The sequence below is a fragment of the Ictalurus punctatus genome, chromosome 28 (assembly GCF_001660625.3).
Source record: "Ictalurus punctatus breed USDA103 chromosome 28, Coco_2.0, whole genome shotgun sequence".
NCBI classification, from domain to species: Eukaryota; Metazoa; Chordata; class Actinopteri; order Siluriformes; family Ictaluridae; genus Ictalurus; species Ictalurus punctatus.
In genome coordinates this window covers 18,640,958-18,663,198 of record NC_030443.2, presented here as the reverse complement: position 1 = coordinate 18,663,198, position 22,241 = coordinate 18,640,958, and the positions used below count along the sequence as shown (strand labels likewise).

Here is a 22,241-nt window from a genome sequence, read left to right as displayed (position 1 = left end):
CCCCCAGATAAACATTATGAATGAGGCTACAATATTGCAAATAAAACGTGTGACCGTGTTTGTGTTTACGTTTAAGATCAACACAGTATCTGCATCTTAATGAGGCTTAACAAGTTTAGTTCAGCAGTGGTTGTGGGGGTGCGGGTTGGTGGTGGTGGTGGTGGGGGGGGATTGGGATCACAGTTGAGCAATGATCTCCAGTGGGAGAGAAAACTCAAAACCCTTATGGTTTTAGTTTGGATCTGCTTACATAAGAGCTGTGTACTGGATTACAGAAAAACAACACACACATTCATGGGAACACAAAAGAGTTTAAGCATGTGTATCCTGTTCCCAAGTGACTCTGGCAGTGGTTTTGGATGCCAGGGTCATAATGTTTAAATCAGAGCCCAGAAACGGAATAAAAAAAAAAAAATTAATCATTTCTCTCTGAGGAGAACTGATAATGTAACCTCTGCGTTCTTATGCTCTAACCCCGACATAACTTTCACAAACAATGTAGAACAAAATGAAAGACTGGTTAATTCTTTTCCTTTTTTTATACAAAAATATTTGGGAGGGAAATAATACGTTAGTGAGTTACACGTGAGAAAATTAAAAATAGAACAGAAAGAAAGAGGAGTAAATGTTCTTTTGCGCATCACCTCAAGTTTGTAAAGATCCACTGGACTGAACTCACAATTTTTTATACGGCTGCACTGATTGTAAAAGTTGTAGGCGTGGCCTCACTGCTAGCGAAGGAGGCGTGGCCTTTGTACCTGTCAGTCTCACTGATAGTTTTTTCAAGTAAAGAGCTTTTCTTTTTTCCCCAGTTAAAAAAAAGAATCACTGAATCGTATTCTATAAAACCACCATCGAATCGATTCATATCGATCGAATCAACGACTTCTTTAAATCAGATTTGATCGTGGATCATGTACGAGATGAACATTATATCGTCTTAGAAAGATAAATGCACACCCTCAGTATGGAGGGAAGAACCGTCCCTCGCTTGTTCCTCAGAAAGAACCGTCATCATGGTTCTTACATCCTGACACAGTAATCTAGACGACATACGCGAAACATCAGAGGCAATCTTTCAGACGAGACACAGGTTTTGGGAAGAGTGTGTGGGAAGTAGGGGGAAGAAGAAGAAGAAGAGAGAGAGAGAGAGAGATAAAGACGCCGTTGTGATGTCCGCCAAGTTTATTAATGATGAATATGGGAATCGGTCAGAAGTAGCCAATATAACCAGACATGATCATTCTTCAAAATACTTTTCATTTCCGTATGTGATACAGTATGAACACGTTCTGTGGCCTGTCATATTTCAATACTCTTTTGAATACAAATCATGTCACTAGTGACCTTTTCCATATTTGACTTTAATTCAAACACACATTAGTCATCTTTATGACACATCTTACGGTTTATCTACAATGACAAGTCTGTTTGGAGCGCATGCCGAGAAGTGACTACATTGTGTGGAGGCGACAGAGAGAGAGAAAGAGAGAGAGACAGAGAGACAGACATGAGTTAAAGGGCGGTGCTTTCAGACTTTCATTGATGTCACAGTTTGGCTCGGAGCCGAGACTGGAGCGGTGGAGCCGACTCGACTTAGGGGGAGAACCAAAGAATAACGGGAAACAGTTATGCATCAGCAAAACCTTGGAAAAAAACTGCACTCAAGAAAAAAAGGAAAACAATCATATCTTGAAAGCACAGGAACAAAAATAGCAAGGGCGACTGCTCGGGCACTGGATGGGACATTGTTCAGTTTTGAGTGAAGTGAAATGAAGTACATAAAGAGGTACAGGTAGTCTGTACTGTTTTCTCTAAACAACATGGAGGTCTCTTTTCGTTTTCCGTTCGGGGGTTTCCGTCCACTTGGAATTTTTCCTGTTGTACAAAGAACATAAATATAGACACACAGGAAACAGACAGCTTGATTAATTATTAAATAGTGGTCTAGATCGATGTGGCGCTCAAGCATTGTTTTATTATACAGTTGTGTTGTCCCGAATTGCATAACATAAGTAGTTTAAGGACGAATTAACTCACAGATCAACACATTTGAATACAGATGACAAATAAATGCAGAAATTGTAAATAAAATGTTCATAAATCTCGTGACTAATGGACTCATAATGGACTTCCTGTCTATTTGGGATCCTTGGAATTATCCCCATTTCCCCGCTCTTTTACATCAACCCTATTCCAAGCTTAATAAGAAGTACTAGGCTTACTGGTGGCGGTGGTGGCATCTTCTGTTGTCCCCAAGGGTACCCTTGGGCATCCTGTCTCCTTGGGATCCTTGGAATCATCCCTTCTTTTGCACCAAAGTTTGGCAGTAAAGGGTCAGACTCAAACTGGAGTCCAGGAGCTTCCCAGGGCTTGGTGAAGCATAGCCCTAGCTGGCTATAGAACCTTTGAGAACCCCATTTAGGGTGCCCTCAATGGCTGAGCCATAGTATGACAAAATGATGACAATGGTATCCTTCCAGTTACAGAGTCACTCCAATCAACCACTACCATCCTAAGACTCAAATTCGGGTAACACTTGGGTATCCTTATGAGGTCAGAGGTTAAGGTGCTTTCCCAAGTTAGGGGTTTAAGGTCCATTCTCAAAGACTGAGGACGCCAGTGTCCCTCCAGTTGCAGAGCCACTCTCATTACCTCTATCATTCCTAGTACTTCAATTTCCAATCCTTTGCTCAGGGGCGCAATTTATTTGAGTTCTTCCTTTAATGGCCCAGGGAGGCTTGTCTTCTAGCATACACCACACATCCCAGATACCCAGAAATCCCCTCAGGTGTAACCCAGAGGCTTAAACCTAGAGGCGTTAGGAACGGACCATATCACCCACTGTCGAAGCGCTTTTTGTGGTGTCTGGGGTCTTAGGAAGAAACCCTATTTGGATAGAACTATTTCTATACAAACATGCACCATCGAGTAGCCTTACCTGGGCTTGCTGGTATGGTTGAATCGTGGTATGATTGTTCTGTGACTGCAGAAGGCTGTAATTTGATGATCATGTGACGTGGTCAATCAGACCCTCAGACAGGGAGCCATACAGTATAATGTCCAGTCTTAGACTATATCACTGCTAATTCATAGCATTTTTAAACTTTAATTAAACCATGCAAATTAGGCATCTGCTGTAATACCAGTGTAATTCAGACAAAGCCTGAGGTAGCTGACAGTTTACCTCGAGTTTCCCTTCTCTTAATAAGTGTATCCTTATACGCTCTTTGTGTGAATTATCCCATCTCTCTCCATCTCTCCTAGAATATAAAAGCTTTCTGATCAAACAGGGAAATTGACTCTTAGAAGGTTTTTTTTTCCCTTTTTTCTTCTGTTTCTTTATTTTGAGCTTTGTACCCTCGGACATGTTTGACAACTCGGCTCCTGCGAGACTAATTAAATGTAAGGCAGCTTTCCAGCTCAGAGATAATGCCTAGCGCTCGCAGACATGCCGTCTGAAATAAAAATGTGGGGCTTTCAAAAATGGAGGACCTCTGGGATCATTTGACCGGGCATCAAATGCTGGCAGATGTCATGTCCTGACGAATAAAACCGTTGGGTTTGTTGCCTGCAGTTGTTTCATCTCTGTTTTATATTTACCCAATGTTCTTCGAGCACATTCGTCTCCACTATGCAGTGTATGTTGTATATAACATATGGTGTACATAATGGAGATTTATGTACAGACCTGCCGACAAGACAATATCACACACTATATTTCAGGATATTGCAGAATCGTTTGATATCAGCATGTTGGCTAAATTAGGTTAGTTCTAGTGCGGTGAGATATGTCTGTGGTAGGAATGTGTGGATTACGAGGTATGATATGACATGTAAGGAATAAAACATGATAGGGGGTGCTGTTATAGGAACATAATTAATGAAAGGGTGCTGTGATGCTGCAAAGAACGAGTGCATTGATATAAATTGATTTGTCAGAGCTGCTGTTATAGAAAACGAATCAACCAATCGTAATTGAGAATTCAGCAGCGCTATGGTGTAAATAAGGATACGCCATTGCCTTTGATATAAAAAAAAAAAAATGTAACACTGGCATATGAGTGCCTCTGGACACCATCTTGCACAGCTGGTTTAATAAAAACCTTTGAGATACATCGCATTTCCTCTCCAAACTCCAGCACCGAGAGCACAGACGCGAGGATTACAAACCGAAAAGTCCGCTTTCAACAGCGATTCTCAGGATTAATTAGACTTGCAAATCGGGACAATTCCCTTATTAGTGTTCAAAGCCGAGTAAAACGAAGCGGCGGGTGATAATAAGGAAGACACTTCCTGTACTGTAGCTCCTGGGCAGAATCCTGACTAATAATAACATTTTATTGTATATTTATCCATTTATTTATGATGCTCCATAAGTTTTTTGGTGATCTATATTACCTGCCACACCTGGGGCATATTTATTCCTATTCATATAACTTCATTTTATTACATCTAATGCACATTATTAATTTAATTCCCAAACCCCAGCACGAGTAATTTGTTCGGTACCCCGAGGCCTGTAAATATTTGGTGGGGATCGGTGCAAATCCTGCCCCGGCCGTGCCTCGAAAAAAAAGATTACAGCAACCTTCCAGACGGGAGTGTTTACACTGCGGTTAGCAGAGATTAGGAGTGGATTTGGCAGGATGAATTTTCAGGCTCCGCTTCGTCTCAAAAAGCTGGAAAAGGAGCGGACGAGCTGAAGACTCGGAGGGATTCAGTTCACATTTACACACATTTCCGCCCAAGTCTTTCTAAAGTCTTTATGATGTAACGAGTGGTTGATGAACTCAACAGCGCCCCCTGTGCTACTGCGCGACTCACAAACTGATTGTGTATTAAAAACGTAATAAATTATTAATTTGAAACAGTAAAGCAAAGGCCATGTGATATTCAGGAACACGATATTCATGTCGATTTTCGGAAATATGAGTATTTTCCTAAAAAACAAAACATCAAAACATCAGACTCATTGAACTTTGAGCGCATTAGATAAATTGCGAGCAAGGACAATAATAAACCGATGAACACTTATATTTTGCAAAGTATTATATTTTCTGCAGCATTTATGGAAGGAGTCTCCAGTGTCAGTGCTTTGTAACAGTCAGAGGCTGTAAAAAAAAAAAAAGAAGTTAAAGCTATATTTATTTATTTATTTATTTATTTTTTATTAATTTTTTTTATTTATATCTTTTATGTCCGAAGCACACGGTGGATTAAAATAAACATTACAGTTGTATTGATGTATTGTGTTATCCAGGGCTGGACATTAGCACAGATCTGTGCCTGTGATGCGTCTATAAGTCTCCTCGTCTCGTCTGGGGAAAAACAACAAAGTCGCAAAGAGGACGCCAAATGTTTATGGCGCTTGTTTTTCTTCGCTTCCTAATCATGGGAGAAGGCCTCGTGGGAATTTGTGCCTCCCGGCCTCACACCGTGTCTCGTACCTCCATGGCTTTCTGCTTAGGCCAGAATGTAAACATAATGCAAACGGCTCATGTTGATGATATCACAGCGGCACACGCAGTACATCTCTGTGCCTGCTTTGGTAGCTTATAGCAGTTAGCCTTAGCTTCAAATACACATACAGTGTCTTTGTTCTTAAAGTGCACCTCAAATTCCCCTGAAAGTGCACAAGTGGGGAACGATACGATAAAAAAATCATATCACAATATTTTAAGATGTTTAGGTTTGCTGATAAACGTCGGGCGAAATAGTGGTGCGGCAAATGAAAAAACAAAGCTTTAAAAATAACTTGGATAACGGCAAAAATAAATTAACACCGAATAGGAGGAAATATACAGTATGTCATATATATATATATATATATAAAAATATTAAAAAAACCCTCAAAATCAGGCACTTCTTGAATTTGCAATTGCTACTGCAAACAAATAAATAAACAAACAAACCGACAAATAAATTGATGAATATTTTTTTAAAAACACAGAATCAGTTGCTTTTATAAATTTTAGAGTTAGCTTACAATCTGTATTTGTTAACACAAATAAATAAATAAATAAATAAACAAACAAACAAACAAATACATAAATAAATGAACTCAGTTGGTTTTCTATTTAGCATTCAATCAGCTGCTTCCAGAAATAAGTTTAAATGAAAAATAAGTTTGATGGAACGTTAATGCCTACAAAAATTATATTAAAACTGAATAGGGGGAAATATATAGTATGTCATATATATGTAAATAAAAAATCAGCTGCTTCTTGAATTTGTATTTGTTATTACAAACAAATAGTTTAAAAAAAAAAAAAAGTTTAAAATAAGTTTAAAAAGATTTAAAAGCGTTATTTCTGAAAAGTGTGACGTAACTGATCACAGCATCAGCACTACATCTCCACACTGCCCTTATCTGTACTTTACAGGCTTAAAGAATGTAATATTGTTTTTGAACCACATCTTTACTTTACTTCAGGATCTCTAAAGCACCATGGAATAAAACTTTAGCTTGTTATGTCTGTATTCCGTGTGTCCTGTGAAACTCCCCGGCTTTAGAGACGACACACTGACCGTTACTTCCTTGCTGTATTACAGAATACCTACCCGATGGTTACGATGACTACAGCCGCTCCGTCCATCCTGATCTTCACCAGCACAGACACGGACTACAAAACCATCTACTTCACTCACACCTCCAACTCCAACGTAAAGATCTACGTAAGTGTCTGACGAAAAAGAAGAAAAAGCAAAAAGATGAACACGACGCCTCGGCTTTCCGTCATCATGCCGTTCAGGATCTTCTGTGGTTTCGGGAGAACAGATATATGTCGTTGTTACTGAGTCGGTAATTTATGTAAGGAATAACACACACCAGACTCTTGCTGCTGTTATACAAAAATAATGCACTCTGAGAGGGTGTGATGTGTATTATTTTTGTATAACAGCACGGTCTGGAGTGTTTTATTCCACTTATACTACGTATACCACAGCGATTTGCTAACAATTACAAAGTTACAGTGTTTATTAATGAACAAGCCTTTTATAGTTAGACTAAACAATTTAGTTCCTGTTCTCTCTTATGCTATAGGTGTGATAAACAGCTGTTCCCTCACCAGCCTCTCTCTCTCCCTCTCTCTCTCTCTCTCTCACACACACACACACACACACACAAAGCACAGGAAGGGGTAACCAAATCAGAGACTCCTGCGATAAATGTTAAATAAACGTCTCTGAATAAAAAAAAAACTCCACCACGTCAATGATTGTGAGATTTACTTTGTCAAACAACACCACGTTCTTAAATCCTTTCTGCTATACAAGTCCCTGTGAATGAGCTGTTACTACAGAAAGGATCAGTTCTGTCATTTGCTTCTGCACTCCTGCCAGATCTTGTGTTATATTAAACTAATCAACACATTTTGCCCAATCAGAATGCAGAATTCAAAGGAAGCCGAATCTCGGTTAAGCCGTCGCTCCGTGCTTTCGCGAACGGATCACAGGTTAGATTTGGACTTGTCATTTAATAATCTCGCTCTGTATCACGACGTCCCTGTTAATCACAGCCGTCCCAGCGCACAGCGATAACCGCGTCGTCGTTTCATTGTCTACTCTCCGATTGTTTTATTTCCGAGGTCTCGCTCAAGTTCACACCGAGTCATGCGACAGGAAGGAAGGCCAGTCGGTCAGAATTGTGGATTAGGACAGTCCGGCTCGCGCCGTTTCCCCGTTATCAGTCCGGAGAGAGAACACGACCTGCAGAGACAGATTCTCCAAATCATCCAAATCCATAAAAAACACTTTCTCTGTCCACTCCCTTCATTCTTTCATTATGATCTGTCTAATTTCTTGTCTCTGCCACTTCCTGTCTTTCTCTTTCTGTCCACTATGACCAAATAGATGAGTATGAAAAGGGCAAATGACAAATGTTTGCGCCTCCTGAGGACAGCACGAACAGGTCGAAGGTATAATGGAGATTACCGGTAATTTACGTAAGGAATAACACACTCTGTGTCATTGTTATAGGAAAGTAAGCAGTGATGCCATGGTGTGATGAAGCGGACTGACGGTTACCACACCGAAGTTGATTATGAGGCTAGACAGCACCAGGCTAGTCTACACCAGGCTTGACTGCATCAGGCTAGTCTACACCAGGCTAGACTGCACCAGGCTAGTCTACACCAGGGTAGTCTACACCAGGCTAGACTGCACCAGGCTAGACTGCACCAGGGTAGTCTACACCAGGCTAGACTGCACCAGGCTAGACTGCACCAGGCTAGACTGCACCAGGCTAGTCTACACCAGGCTAGTCTACACCAGGCTAGACTGCACCAGGCTAGACTGCACCAGGCTAGTCTACACCAGGCTAGACTGCACCAGGGTAGTCTACACCAGGCTAGACTGCACCAGGCTAGACTGCACCAGGCTAGACTGCACCAGGCTAGTCTACACCAGGCTAGTCTACACCAGGCTAGTCTACACCAGGCTAGACTGCACCAGGCTAGTCTACACCAGGCTAGACTGCACCAGGGTAGTCTACACCAGGCTAGACTGCACCAGGCTAGACTGCTCCAGGCTAGACTGCACCAGGGTAGTCTACACCAGGCTAGACTGCACCAGGCTAGTCTACACCAGGCTAGACTGCACCAGGGTAGTCTACACCAGGCTAGACTGCACCAGGCTAGTCTACACCAGGCTAGACTGCACCAGGCTAGACTGCACCAGGCTAGACTGCACCAGGCTAGACTGCACCAGGCTAGTCTACACCAGGCTAGACTGCACCAGGCTAGACTGCTCCAGGCTAGACTGCACCAGGCTAGTCTACACCAGGCTAGACTGCACCAGGCTAGACTGCACCAGGCTAGACTGCACCAGGCTAGACTGCACCAGGCTAGACTGCACCAGGCTAGACTGCACCAGGCTAGTCTACACCAGGCTAGACTGCACCAGGCTAGACTGCACCAGGCTAGACTGCACCAGGCTAGTCTACACCAGGCTAGACTGCACCAGGCTAGACTGCACCAGGCTAGACTGCACCAGGCTAGACTGGTAGACCCATGACTTTCGGTTTTGTTTTTCTTTGCATTTTAATTTATGCCATTAATTCAACAGTGGACAGAGTTATCAGTGTGATGTCTGAGTATTTTCTTGACTCTGGAATTCTTTGTCCTTCGTTTATTTTTCCAACACACGGGGACACCACTTGTGTCGACAGTAGCGTGTGCGTCCATATCTATCCCCACACCAAGTCGGATTCCAGCCGCCCGGACTGACGCACACAGTTAAAAAGGTCTCATTTCCTGTCCCCAGCCAGGAAGCGAAGGAAGCAGCGTGGCACCAGAGAGGTTGTGCAACCCAGCGCATGGACGCTTTACCATAACAAACACTGGAACAGAGAAAGGCCGAGAGACTGAGAAAGAGAGAGAGAGAGACCGAGAGAGAGAGCGAGAGGAGATGATACGATGCAACAAGTTTCTTTAAAGAAGAATTTATTTTTGATGCTAAGCAAGAGGGCCGATCGCTCCTCCTGGGAAGCTCAGAGGAAGTCGAGTCATCGTGTAATCCTTAAAGTATGAATGAATAGGAATGTGAATCAGTGGATCTGAATCACTGTGCAGCTGAATCACTTCGAACTGTTCTGACACTCTCCAACTGTTTTGGAGAAATGATATAGCTATATTTATAACATTTGAGGCATAAACATTTATTTTGTGGATAATTTGCCATAATGTTTCCGTTTATAGAGCAAAGCAGCATACATACATACATATACATACTTATACATACTTATATATATATATATGTATATATATATGTATATGTGTAGTTTAGGGTTAGGTTTAGGGTTAAGGTTTAGGGCTAGGGGTTGGGGTTAGGTTTTGGGGTTTAGGGTTAAGGGTTAGGGTTAGGGTTTGGGGTTAAGGGTTAGGTTTTGGGGTTAGGTTTGGGGCTTTAGGGTTAAGGGTTAGGGGTTGGGGTTAAGTTTAGGGGTTAAGGGTTAGGGTTTGGGTTTGGGGTTAGGTTTTGGGGTTAGGGTTATGGGTTAGGTTTAGGGGTTAAGGGTTAGGTTTAGGGGTTAAGGGTTAGGGGTTGGGAATAGGTTTTGGGGTTTAGGGTTAAGGGTTAGGGTTAGGGGTTGGGGTTAAGTTTAGGGGTTAAGGGTTAGGGTTTGGGTTTGGGGTTAGGGTTAAGGGATAGGTTTAGGGGTTAAGGGTTAGGTTTAGGGGTTAAGGGTTAGGTGCAGGGTTAGGGTTAGGGTTTGGGATTAGGGTTTAGGGTTAGGGTTAGTGTAGGTTATAAGGTGTAGGTTATGCAAAAATTTTGAGAACCCCATTTGGTATTGTTTTTTCAGCAGGAGTGATTCTCCACAAAGTATCAAAACAGTCCGTATAGGATTTCGTGGAGTTTGGTTTTGTGACCGTTGCAGCCAAAAACGCTCGATTTAAAAAAAAAAAATTGCGATGCAACTTGTAGAGCTTTTTTTCTTTTTTTTTCTTTTTTTTTTTTTTTTGCAGAAAACTACTTGAACTGGTGAAATCGCAATCGCACTAAATTGTTTTGCGTGCCCTTTCACAGCGATGTTTGTTGGTAAATCAGACCTTTTAGCTGCACTCATGTTAGAGTAAGCACGTGAATGTGAGAGGGCTTCGGCTGAACGCGTGTCATGATGATGATGACGTCACGTGACGGCCCAGATCTGCGGGAAATTGCGTTAATGTTTTTTTTAAATACGGTAACTGCAAGCTCCTTGATTCTGCATTGATTCCTGGAGGGACTGTCAAAATAGCATGCTTTCATAAAGTGTACAGCACCCTATTTCTCACAGAATTAGAATTATACACTGTGTTATAATTATACACTGATCATCTTGTAAGGTATACTACATAGAAAATCGCCATGCTCTGTCTCCGCCGTGAGTCACGGCGATACCAGGCAACCCGTCTGCGTCTGCGAGCTCATGTATGCGGAAGAGGGCGGATAGCGCTTTCCTTTGAGTGTTTTGAAAGGATCCGGTTGGCCTCTAATGGTAGAGGAGAGCTGACTGGTGGGTGGGAGTTGGACTAAAGACTAAATTAGGGGGGAAAAATCTGGGAAAAGTCACTAAAAAAGAAGCAGACATGATTTACAAGGATGTGTGTTGTTTATACTTTAATATCTTTTCTCTCTAATATTTAGGTGACAGATAATACTTCGTTTCATGAAGTATATGGCTATAAGCTTCACATCGCTCCAGCCGGTCAGGGCAATGAGCTGGTGTCATGGGCAACGCGACAGTTCGGAGGAGTTTCATCCTTCACCACGCTCCACGATCCGAAGAACATTAACTTCACCAAGAGTAAAGGTATTATTAAAGAAAATACTTTTATATATTTTATAATAATAATTACAAAAAAATCCACAGAAGTTCACTTATTAAGATATATATATATATATATATATATATATATATATATATATATATATATATATATATATATATATATATAACATTTATTCATGCTCCCCTAACAAATAAAAGTAGCCTCTGTTTGTGAAATACAGTAAAAAATGTGATGTTATGGTTAATATATGGCGATAATTCTCCTCTTGTCTCAGGAACTCCGCTTGCGTCCACCTGCCAGCTGAGCTGGGAATTACCGACGATGAAGGAGTCACTGGAGGTCGAGACTGATCTGTCTGCAGTTACATCATGCCTGCTCGACTCCCAGGACGAGCTTCACATCATCAACATCCCGGATCACGTCGGCCCCAGGTGATCAGCTTCAGGAGTTCATCTCACTCTCACATCTCATCAATGCAGGCATTCAGTGTAGATTTATTTCTGCCCATTCATTAAATACACTCATACCCATGGATCACAGGAACGTCTCGCTGGACGTGGTTCCGACTGGTGTGCAGCTGGTCCTAAGGGGTCCGGCTGGAACCTTCTGGAAGGTCAACGCTGAAATTACCTCTCTCATGGTGAGTGAAGCGCATGATGTGATGTACCCCAGTGTCACTCCGCATATTAAGCATTTCATTAATCACACGTGAATATGTTACAAATGAATCACTTCATTCATGTATTTATTACAGATTACGCAAAGTGACATTCATGGACGAAAAAAAATGTAAACAATCATTTAGATATTAAATTAAATAAACATGAAAAGATGATCATATATCACGTTCTTGGTGACTGAACATGATACACTAGAAGGTCAATGCGCGTTTGTTTTATTGTATTATTTAATTGATTTATTACAAATGAATAATTTACCTTTTTTTTAACGAACGGATTCATGTATTTATGACAGATTAATTCATGAAAAATTTAAAGTGACGTTCATAAGTGATTTAAATGAAAAAAATCTCAAATTAGCATTAATTAATTCGTCAAAAAAATGAATGAACGTTTCTTTCCTGGCGAGTGGACATGATCCACCGGAATGTCACTGCTTATTAATTATTTATTGCAAATTAATTGAGGCGTTAATCGTAATTCATGAATTTATTCCTTTATGTCAAATTGATTACATTTTTTATTGTTACTTTTAAATATCTCCAGTAGCAGACTTATTTATTTATTTATTTATTTATTTTGGGGGGAAAAATGACATTCATTAATTCATGAAACGTGAATAAATGAAATACTTGCTGGTATTTCACATTGCTTTAAAAAAAAAAAAGTCATATATTTATGTTTTCATTTATTTATTGGTTATTTATTGATAGATACATTTATTGAATGCCATTGGAATTGAGATTTCAGATGCCACTTTCAGATTGTAATGGGTTACCTATGACCTGTACTGGGTTTCTATTTTTATGGATTAGTCAGTAATAAGAAACATACATTAAATTCTATATAAATGCTGAACCTTCAATACGAGTCTGATATAGTTTTTTTTATTATTATTCTCTTTTAAATGTATAAGTTTCAGTTTATAATTGGAGATTATGTTGGATTTACTGGAATTTTATGGCACTGGCAATTTTTTTATTTGCTTATATTATGTCTTACATTTTTTACACTTATATTACATCTTATATATGTTTATATCTTCCTGTTTGTGTAGTCCAACAATGCCATCCAATTAAACGGTGTGGCCCTGAATGGGAGGATGAACCTCTCTGACAGCGACACTGAGCTCCAGGATCTGGTACTCGGTTATTTTAAGACCAAATCAATCAGAAGCTACACGAAGATTCATCTGAAGGGCCCGATGATTGAGATCACGATTAGAAAGAGAGAAACTCCAGGTAAAACCTCAGTAATTGCCTTAACTATATAAATTCAGGCGGTTAAAGGTGCAGTTTGTTGTTTTTAAGTGTTTCTGGATGTTTAGTAATCATAAAATTGGATAAATACCTCAGAAAAAATGGCATTTTCAATATTGCCATGATGTCGATGTAGGTTGGGGTTCATTTTCAGGCTTTTTATGACGTTTTTCTGGCCCGGAAATCAGCTCCGCCCTCAGCCGAACAGCTCCACCTCCTTATTACTAATAGAGCATGCTTAGTTTCAGTGTAGTTGCGGTAGGTTAGTTAAAGGGGAGGAAGGAATAGTCGTCAGTGTTTATTTATATTGCAGTTCACCTCACAGGTATAGCTTAGGGCGTTAAAAAAAAAAGTTATAAATCGCTTCTTTAAAACAAAATTAAGGTTTGCGTTTCATGCTTTGGCCAGGAGTGTGCGTGGAAAGAGTACAGAAATATGACTTATGTGAAAGTATGTGCATGTTTTTATTTTTTTTTTGGATAAAATCTTACTAAATTGAGTGTGAAAGAAGCAAATCAGTACATGTTTAGTTGATTGTACTCTTTAATTTTGTTTTTCTTTTCTACACTATGCATGTATGTGTGTATATGTGAGTATAACAAAAAAAAATGAGAACGGTATTGTTGCTATGTGACAGGAAGTTTGTTTTCTTTCTCAATAAAAATATTTTGGGGAAAAAAAACAAAACTATGCCCGTGTATAGTAATGAAGTATTGCTGAACTATGTTTCATTTCTGCTTCATCACCACAGTGTTATAAGTGTGTTATATTACAGCTGGTGCATAAATGTCACACATTTGGCTACCACTTTTGGATATTCAAGACGACTCACTGCTGCTGTCTTGCTTACTGACTCATTATGAACTTTAGTTCAGTGTGAATCAGAGATAAACACATAGCAGACCCACACGACGTGGCCTTCAGGTCTTTTACTTCTGTCTCTTCGTAGTGACTGAGCGTGCTGAGTTGACGACGACAGAGACTCCTGTATCTCACACCTCAATGCATTTGTTCACGGCTCCCGATTACAAGGTGGAACTCGATCCCCACACTGTACTGCAGACCAACAAGAGGATCTACGCTCAGGTAATAAAATAAAAAATGGTCGTTATTGAACCGTAATGGGTGCCTGTTTAGTATCTATTGCTAGACAATTCAAACATGACCCAATTGTAACCTCTTGGCAGAGGCAGCCAGATTTCCATTGAAATTCTCCTGGTGCTTTGGGATCCATTTAGCACATATATGAAACATAGTCATCCCTGTTATATTTTGGCATTTTCTTCTATGCTATTCTCGCAGGTCTCGAGTTTGATCCTCGGAGATGGGGCCATATTTATCAGAGTGAAGTCATGTTTAGTGCGCTCCGCCGGCATGCAGCCGGTGGAGAGGATAATCTCCCTTAAACAGGAGCCTTGCTCGGGATGCCATAAGAACACCAGGTTCAGCTTCTCCCTCGACGTGCTGCAGGATCTGCCCGCCAACAGATGGGAGCTTCAGTGTCACGTCAGCCACTGTTACAATGTACACCAGCGTGAGGTAAGGGGGTTTCAGTGCTGCCAAAAGTTAGCCTGTATTCACACTAGCAAGTGACAAGGGTCTTGTATCTTGTGTGTAGTGACCGCCAAAATATACAGTATAACCTACAGCATAGATACACAACTGATACACATCACTTTTGTTTAAATTGTACTGTATATAAGTTTGAGTTTAAGTTTGGGGCTCAGCTTTTTGTTACCTTTTTGTTGTTTTTTTTTTTTTTTCTGTTGGCCACTTTATAAGAACTAAACATTTTCACTCGCTAGCCTGAACACAGGGTTGATGAATATAAATGACCTAGAGAGCTAACGATAGGTTGTACCTATGTGGCTAAAAATGAGCCTAATAATCCATGAATAATCTGAATAATAGTTTAATAATGGATTTATTTTCAATCGGTATAAACAAATGAATTCTTTTATCGACGCAAGTCTGTTATAAGATGCGTCAGGACACTGTTGGGTTTCTGTGTGTAGAGTATCGTGCCTCCATGTATAGCTGCTGTTGAGCGGGACGATGGGTGACGGGAAGGTGTGTGAGCCCCCTGCTGGGCCAACAACTCACGCCTCTCCACAATAAGCTTTTTGGACAGCTGTCACAATAAAATGAATGCATTTCAACCTAGTGTGCTAGGTAAAAAACGAGAAACACCGATGGAAAAACTGCAAATTCTTAACACCCCGAATGTCTACTTTAATATGAGCCATTAACCACAAATCAGTTCACTGCTATGGGCGTATGGACACGACCGAAACAGGAGCGAATTTCATTTTTCTGCTAAATAGGGCTAATATAATTGTTCGGTGGATGGATGTAAAGATTAACACGTCGAGGCAAATTGACCTGAAAATAGTTTGCATTTGAAATTCGTCATTCATTGAGGATACGGTAAAAAAAAAGGGTGAAAACATGTCTTTGTTTACCGCACTTTTCCCAGACAACGACTTTTAATGTTTGTAAAATTAGAAGATGAGTAAAGGTGTTCTATTATACCAATCGATAATGTGTGTATTTTTTATTTTTTTTTTTCCTTTCTTTCAACAAACAGACAGATAGACAGACCAGTTTCGGATTCATATATAAATGTTGTATTTTAATTTGGAATCTGTAATCGGAATAAATTAATATGTATCGGTGAAAACCTTTGCATGTAAACATTAAGCACTGGGGGAAAAACCAAAAAAAAAAAAAAAGAACCAAACCAAAGTCACATGCTGTCTCTTATTCATTTTTTTGTTTCCATGGTCACCATCTGAAATAATTCGAGCCACTTTGGAGTGATTTTGTGCTCGGGTCACTGCTGTTTTCTAAAGAGAGAGAGTGAGAGAGAGAGAGAGAGAGAGCGAGAGAGAGAGAGAGAGAGAGAGAGAGAGAGAGAGAGCGCACTCTGACCAGAAACAATTACTTCAGAAAGCTATTCTTACAAAATGACCCCAGAGTGAATTTATTAATGCAGGGCAGTCAGTAATCGGCGGGTATTATATATAAAACAATACCTCAGGCCACCCGCTGACCAATCAGAAGCCAGCGCTTGACTGTCGGTAGAAAAATGAGACATGAAAACCAATTGTCTCATATTCATTAAATGTTGATTTTGCAGGGTTGCACAGACCCGTGGCCCATGAAGAGGAACGTGGAAGTCACGCCGTCGTACGTCCCACCGCAGAGTGAGTAAATGAACCGGTCCAGACATGTCCAACTGTTATTCAGATCTTCCACATTGCAGGTCTTGCTTCATTAAACGGTGTTTGGATTTTGTTTTTCTTTGCCATTATATTCGCACCATTTGCACCGATAACAATCAGGCAGTTTAGCGAATGTTCTCCTTGTGAAGGAAAGTCTGTTCTGCGGCAAAAAAAAAAAAAAAAAAAGGGTCAAATCTCGTCTAGAACTTTTTCACAACCTGGAACTGAAATGGACTTTAATTGGGATGAATCTACAAGAGAAACCCAGCCCGGAATAATGAAGTGGGGAAAAAAATCTGTATAGTTTGCCAAATGATTAACTAATTATTAGCTTTATTAACTTATAAAATATGTAAAAGTTGTAATCCCCTAAATTAGTCACCATCAGCCTGATAATATCTGCTCAGTGATTCTTCTTCCTCCGTATTAATGCAGCTTGAGCTCCATAGTTGGAAATTGTCCTGTTGAGTATAAATGAGAAACGGACGGAAGAGGAAGACCACTATAAGTCTTTTCTCTAGGACGTTTGTCGAAAATGTTTGTGGAAACATCTTCCCATCTTGCAGTGGTTATCCCGGAGCGTGGGCGTGTCTGCGTCGTGTTCTGCTTGGACACGAGACAAAAAGCAAACCTCAGAGTCTCGCCAACGAACCGACCATCTGATCTGATTAAATTCCACTCATCGTGGTGCACAAACTATCGATAAGACGCGGCTGTGGGTGGAGACGATTCGTGCCTCGTCTCAGGAGCAGACGTCAGATCTGTCATGTACAGTATTCTCTTTGGAAAAAAAAAAAAGACCTCCTGGCTGGTTAAGGCGTAGTTTAAGGTTCTTCTTAAAAGGGTTTTACATTTTTCTACATGTTCTTACACTCTTCAGTTTTACACCCTCGAATGTTTTAAGTTGAACCAAGGAGAACCGGTTTTTTTTTTTTTTTTTTTTTTTTTTTTTTTTTGGAAGGGTTCGCCTTGCAACCCTTAAAGAACCCTTGAGGAACCCAATTTATTAAGAGTGTATGTATTAAGGGAGTAAGCGTATGGTACAGACTCACAGCTCACTGGCTGAACCATTATGGTACTTGGTGCACTCTTAGAGCAGAAAACGGTTCTTTAATGGTTCACTGGATAATCAAAGTTCCACCTGGAACCCTTTGTGATAGTGAAACACTGTTGAGGGCTTCTGCATTGAACCTTTAAGGGTTTCTCTCTTAAGGGTTCTAAAGTGTATGAGTGTAATGAGGAAATTTTACAACAGGGGTTTCTCTTAAAGAACCCTTGAAGGACCCCTTTTCCCAAGAGTAAGTGTGTATTTTCTTCTTGGAACCTAGAACCTGGAATTTAGCTAAACTGTCACGATACCTGGTACTCTTAGAAAAAAAAGGGTTCTTTAATGGTTTATGGATGATTAAGAGTTCATAAACGGCCAGCAGTATAATCGGGAAACCCTTTCTTGTAGGGTTCCACATAGAACCTTTAAGTGTTTCTCCAGAGGGACACTGATCCTTTAGTACCCTTAAGGGTGATACATTTTCTGTAAGTGTAATTAAAAAAAAAAACAACCTCCTGCTGTAGAGAACGTTTAATGATCCACTAGAGGGACAAATGAACCAACTTGAAAGTTTTATTTCGGACAGACAGACCGCTTCATTTTTAAGAGCGTAAAGAGTTAACGGTTCTCCCCAGGCGCTGAAACGTTTCAGCCGCTGACGTAAACAGTCGTCATGGAGCTCAGACCAGGATGTGGCCGGGTTCATAGGAAGGCCTGTTCGCTGACCTTGTGGCTGTAATCAGAAAATAATGAGTCAGTGGGGGATTTATTGTGTCCCAGGGCCTGGAGCGCGTGCCTGTGCAAACACACGCCGTTGTCATAGACGCACAAAAAAGCTGGACGCAGTTGTTCTTCAAAGCGCAAAGAGAGCCAGCGGGCAGACGAGTCAGGAACGAGCGCCGCATTCCTCACCTCCATCCAGGAGGAAATCCCATTATATTTCACTATGCACCTTGCAAAAAAAAAAAAAAAAGAGGAAAAAGAGGAACCGACACAGGGTGTCGTCTTTTTTGCTAGACGAGCAAAACCCTCGGCTTGGCAGCGCGGTTATTTTTTCCTGCTGTGTACTCGGTTTTAATCACGGAGAAGGACACGGAACAGCTTGCGTCCCGCACATCACGTCCTTCCATCATCGTGGCTCGAGGATGCTCCGTGAAAGACAGGAGACAGGACCGGAAGCACTCGTCTCTCCTCTCGTCTAGTCCACAAGGCTACAAATCTTCAGGCCGTTATTAACGCACAAACAGCAGATGACCAGCTGAATTTGTTATTTAGAAGGGTGTTGGACAGGAAGTGACTCGTGCAGGCCGTCTTTCCTGTTTGGACTCTTGAGTCGAACTCGTCCCGACCACCTGTGCCACTCTTTCCTGCCTCTGTTTTATCAGCTTTGTTTTGTTTTGTTTTTTTTGTCTTGTTTGTTTTTTTTAACACCGATGTCTTCGTGACGGCAATTCTGTCACGGTGCCGCGGAAAACAAACGAACAATCCAAAGAAAAAAAAGAAAAAAGAAAAGGTGTTGCTTTAAAAACAAAACCTTTTCCTGGATCAGACATCATCACCGTTCATAAATATAAGCAACGTTTATTTGTCTGTGTTTAGTTAGTCATTTAAACAAACACGAGCTCATCTAGACAATACCTAATACCTGGAGGATACTACGAGAGTTTGACTCCATTCATTTAAACCTAACTTCCAAAAAATGAACTTAAACCTGACCCGATGAACAATTTGCAAGAATTGAAAAGTTCATGTGTTTAGAATCGACTCAATTTCACGCAAATTAAAGTCATAAGAAAGTGTGCAAATATAAACCCCGCACTTAACCCCCCCCCATACTCTAACTCCGCCCCTACTCTAACTCCACCCTCCTCTAATGTCTGTCACTTTTTATACGAATTGAAAACGAAGCTAAACGGATAGTAACACAACATTTAACCACACCCCCTGCTAAACCCCGCCCCTACCCTATCTCTGCCCCATGAGATCATGTCTAGTTTCATTAAAAAAAAAAAAAAAAACCCAACCATTTAACTTTCTACTTTTAAATGCCTGACTATGTTGTATTTGACCTTTTCAGGAATCATTTTGTCACACCGCTTCCACATTTCATTTTAAGACCATAAGCCTGACTTTCACTTAATTACCAGCTCTTTCTCCACCTCTGCATGTTGATTGGTTAAATTCAGGAACTATTCGAAGATATCACCTTTGTCAAGATTAACAGAAAAACAGACACAACTGCTGTAAGGGCAAAAGTAAAAACCTCACTATAAGCAGGACTGTTTACCCTCCTGCTTAGTTTTTTTTCCTCTCTCTCGCTGAGCGCCGAAAGGAAGAGTAATCAGTCGGCGCGGGTCTTCAGGGAGCAGAACCTGCTGACTTTCCCCACACTGCAGGTGTTAAATACATTCTTTCAGCACACCCGACAACACGTTTTTGTTTTTCTTCCCGTTAAAATCTGCAACCTCCGATGTAAAGAGATCTCCTGTGCTATATTCCGACACAGAAATGTCTAAAATAAATAAACGAATCATCTCCACAGAGTTGAACAAACAGTTCTCCTTTCCTTATTTACTCCTTCTGCAGTCAGTGAATCTTCACACGCTCCAAAACCCGACATATCGCCGAACCGTGGCTAAAATCGGTGTAAAAAGGAACGAAGAAGGCGAGTAAGAAATTCCCCAGCCGAGAGGAAAGCAGAAAATGCAACAGACACGTACATTTAAAAACGAGAGTCCGCCGTCGTTATACGGCACGAGAGCGGCCTCTAGAGGCGAGATAAAACCCATCGCTGGCTAATTTTGTCGTGCTATTTGAAGTGTTTTTTTGATTCATTTTAAACGTCACTTATTTTTATTCGTTATTTGGAGTGTTGGTTCGGTTTCGGATGTATATCTTTAATTTACTTTAATGTATGTTAATAGTTTATGTTCATTAATATTTATTTCATTTAAAAAAGCAGTACAGCACATTTTCATGGTACAGTCAGTACTGTTTATTTTTGTAATAAAGTTCAGCGATGTTTTACTCTGAGTGTTACGTTTTCTTCGTATGAATTTTAATCGGTCGATTAATCGTTATCGGCAGGTACCGCCCGATTTAATGATCTGAATTGGAAAAATCCTCTCTCGGTCCACCTCTAATATCTAATATCGCTGGCAGTTTGTTTGAAAAGCTGAATATCGTGCTGTATATTGCGTGCAATAGAAATTTGTCTGAGAATCACGGTGTGATATTTTTGTTAGAAACAGAAGCGCTTTGCTAGGACGTTTTGTATGTCTCCAGTGTGATATTATTAACAGGGCTTCATATCTGCGCAGATTCAGACCACTGTTTCAAGTTCACCCTGCAGTCGGTTCTGGGCATCGCCTTCGGAGGTTTCCTCATCGGCATCCTGCTCATCGGCGCGCTCTGGTTCATCAAAATCCGCACAGGTGAGCTGAACACGTCCGCACTGCACGCTCTACCACGCCGTACTCTTTGCTATTGATTATTAGAGAAAGGAGATGTGACGAGTGTGTGAGCGGGAACCATCTCTGCTCCTTTAGCTTATGAGGGAAGAGGCCTAAAGGGCGGCGAGGGCGACCTTAACAAGCCTCGAGATGATTTGCCGCTAGAAATAAGATGAAACAGTTAAGTAAGAGCAACACTTTTCATCGGATTTCACCTGCTTGTGAGGAAATGGAGATGAACAAGCACGTGTGCGTGTGTGACGTTTCGATGTGCGACCTGTTACTCACGAGGGGTGTGTTTGGGTGTTTCAGGTTACCCCATCGCTCTGGGTTTTGGCTCCACAGGGACCTTCTTCTCAGGTACGAACACAACACAGGACACGATATTATATCCCAACTTTCACCACAGCACTGCTGAGTTCTGGATTCTGATTGGCCAGAAAGCGTTGATTCATTTCTCTATGTAATTTTTTGTATTCTCTATAAAATTTCTCTATAATGATGTAACTATAAATGGATAAAAATGAATAGAAAATTGTAATGGGTCACAAAGTGCTGTGGAATAAAAGGAATAAAGCACCTGTTATAATATGGGACGTGTTGTTCTAAGAAAATCTCTCTCTCTCTCTCTCTCTCTCTCTCTCTCTTTCTCTCTTTTTCTGTCTCTCTGTCTCTCTCCTCTTTGTTGCTGTTTCTATCTTTTGGTCTCCCTTTCTTTCTCTTTCTGTCTCTCTCTCTGTCTGTCTCCTTCTGTCTCTGTCTCTTTGCCTGTCTGTCGCTATCAACTCTCTCTCTTCCGTGTTATCATTCTGTCTTTCTCACTCTGTCCATCTCTCTCTCTTTCCTTCCGTCTCGCTCTATCTCTCTTGTTCTCTGTCTTGCTGTATATATCTCTTTGCCTCTCTTTCTGTCTCTCCTCTGTCGCTACCAACTCTCTTTTCTTCTCTCGCTCTCGCTGTCTGCTGCTATTAACTCTTTCTCTCTCCCTCACTATCGCTCACTCTCGCCCTCTGTCGCTCTAAACTGCCTCTTCCTCACTATCTGTCTGTCTCTTCCTCTTCATCTCTTGGTCTCTGTCTCTCTCTCTCTCTCTGTTTCAGGATGTCCATGCAGTCTGATTAAGCGCCATGCAGTGCCCACTAACCCGTCTCCCTCTGAGAACAGCAGTGCCAACGGCAGCATGAGCAGCACCCAGAGCACACCGACCAGCAGCATGGCATGAGCATGGACACACACACACACACACACACACACACACAGACACACACACACACACGCACTCAGACGAACAGGGCAGGG

At 41.0% G+C, this 22,241-nt stretch overlaps 1 protein-coding gene across 7 annotated transcripts in view; it reads left to right on the top strand.

Moving 5' to 3' along the window:
• eng (endoglin) overlaps positions 1 to 22,241 on the top strand; it is a 46,223-nt gene that overhangs the window by 19,511 nt on the left and 4,471 nt on the right. For 2 of the 7 annotated variants that reach the window (XM_017460424.3, XM_017460425.3), the window contains exons 4-14: positions 6,556 to 6,678; positions 11,134 to 11,299; positions 11,554 to 11,710; positions 11,820 to 11,919; positions 13,017 to 13,200; positions 14,168 to 14,304; positions 14,521 to 14,757; positions 16,358 to 16,424; positions 20,811 to 20,924; positions 21,255 to 21,302; positions 22,043 to 22,241. The exon at positions 22,043 to 22,241 is cut by the window's right edge and continues 4,471 nt beyond it. In XM_017460424.3, the coding sequence (XP_017315913.2) occupies positions 6,556 to 6,678; positions 11,134 to 11,299; positions 11,554 to 11,710; positions 11,820 to 11,919; positions 13,017 to 13,200; positions 14,168 to 14,304; positions 14,521 to 14,757; positions 16,358 to 16,424; positions 20,811 to 20,924; positions 21,255 to 21,302; positions 22,043 to 22,164 (1,455 nt within the window). In that variant the 3' untranslated portion in view covers positions 22,165 to 22,241. Of the gene's footprint in view, positions 1 to 6,555; positions 6,679 to 11,133; positions 11,300 to 11,553; positions 11,711 to 11,819; positions 11,920 to 13,016; positions 13,201 to 14,167; positions 14,305 to 14,520; positions 14,758 to 16,357; positions 16,425 to 20,810; positions 20,925 to 21,038; positions 21,128 to 21,254; positions 21,303 to 22,040 lie in introns of all 7 variants that reach the window. The other 5 variants (XR_001811118.3, XR_006981305.2, XR_001811119.3 and 2 more) reach the window with 5 other exon arrangements.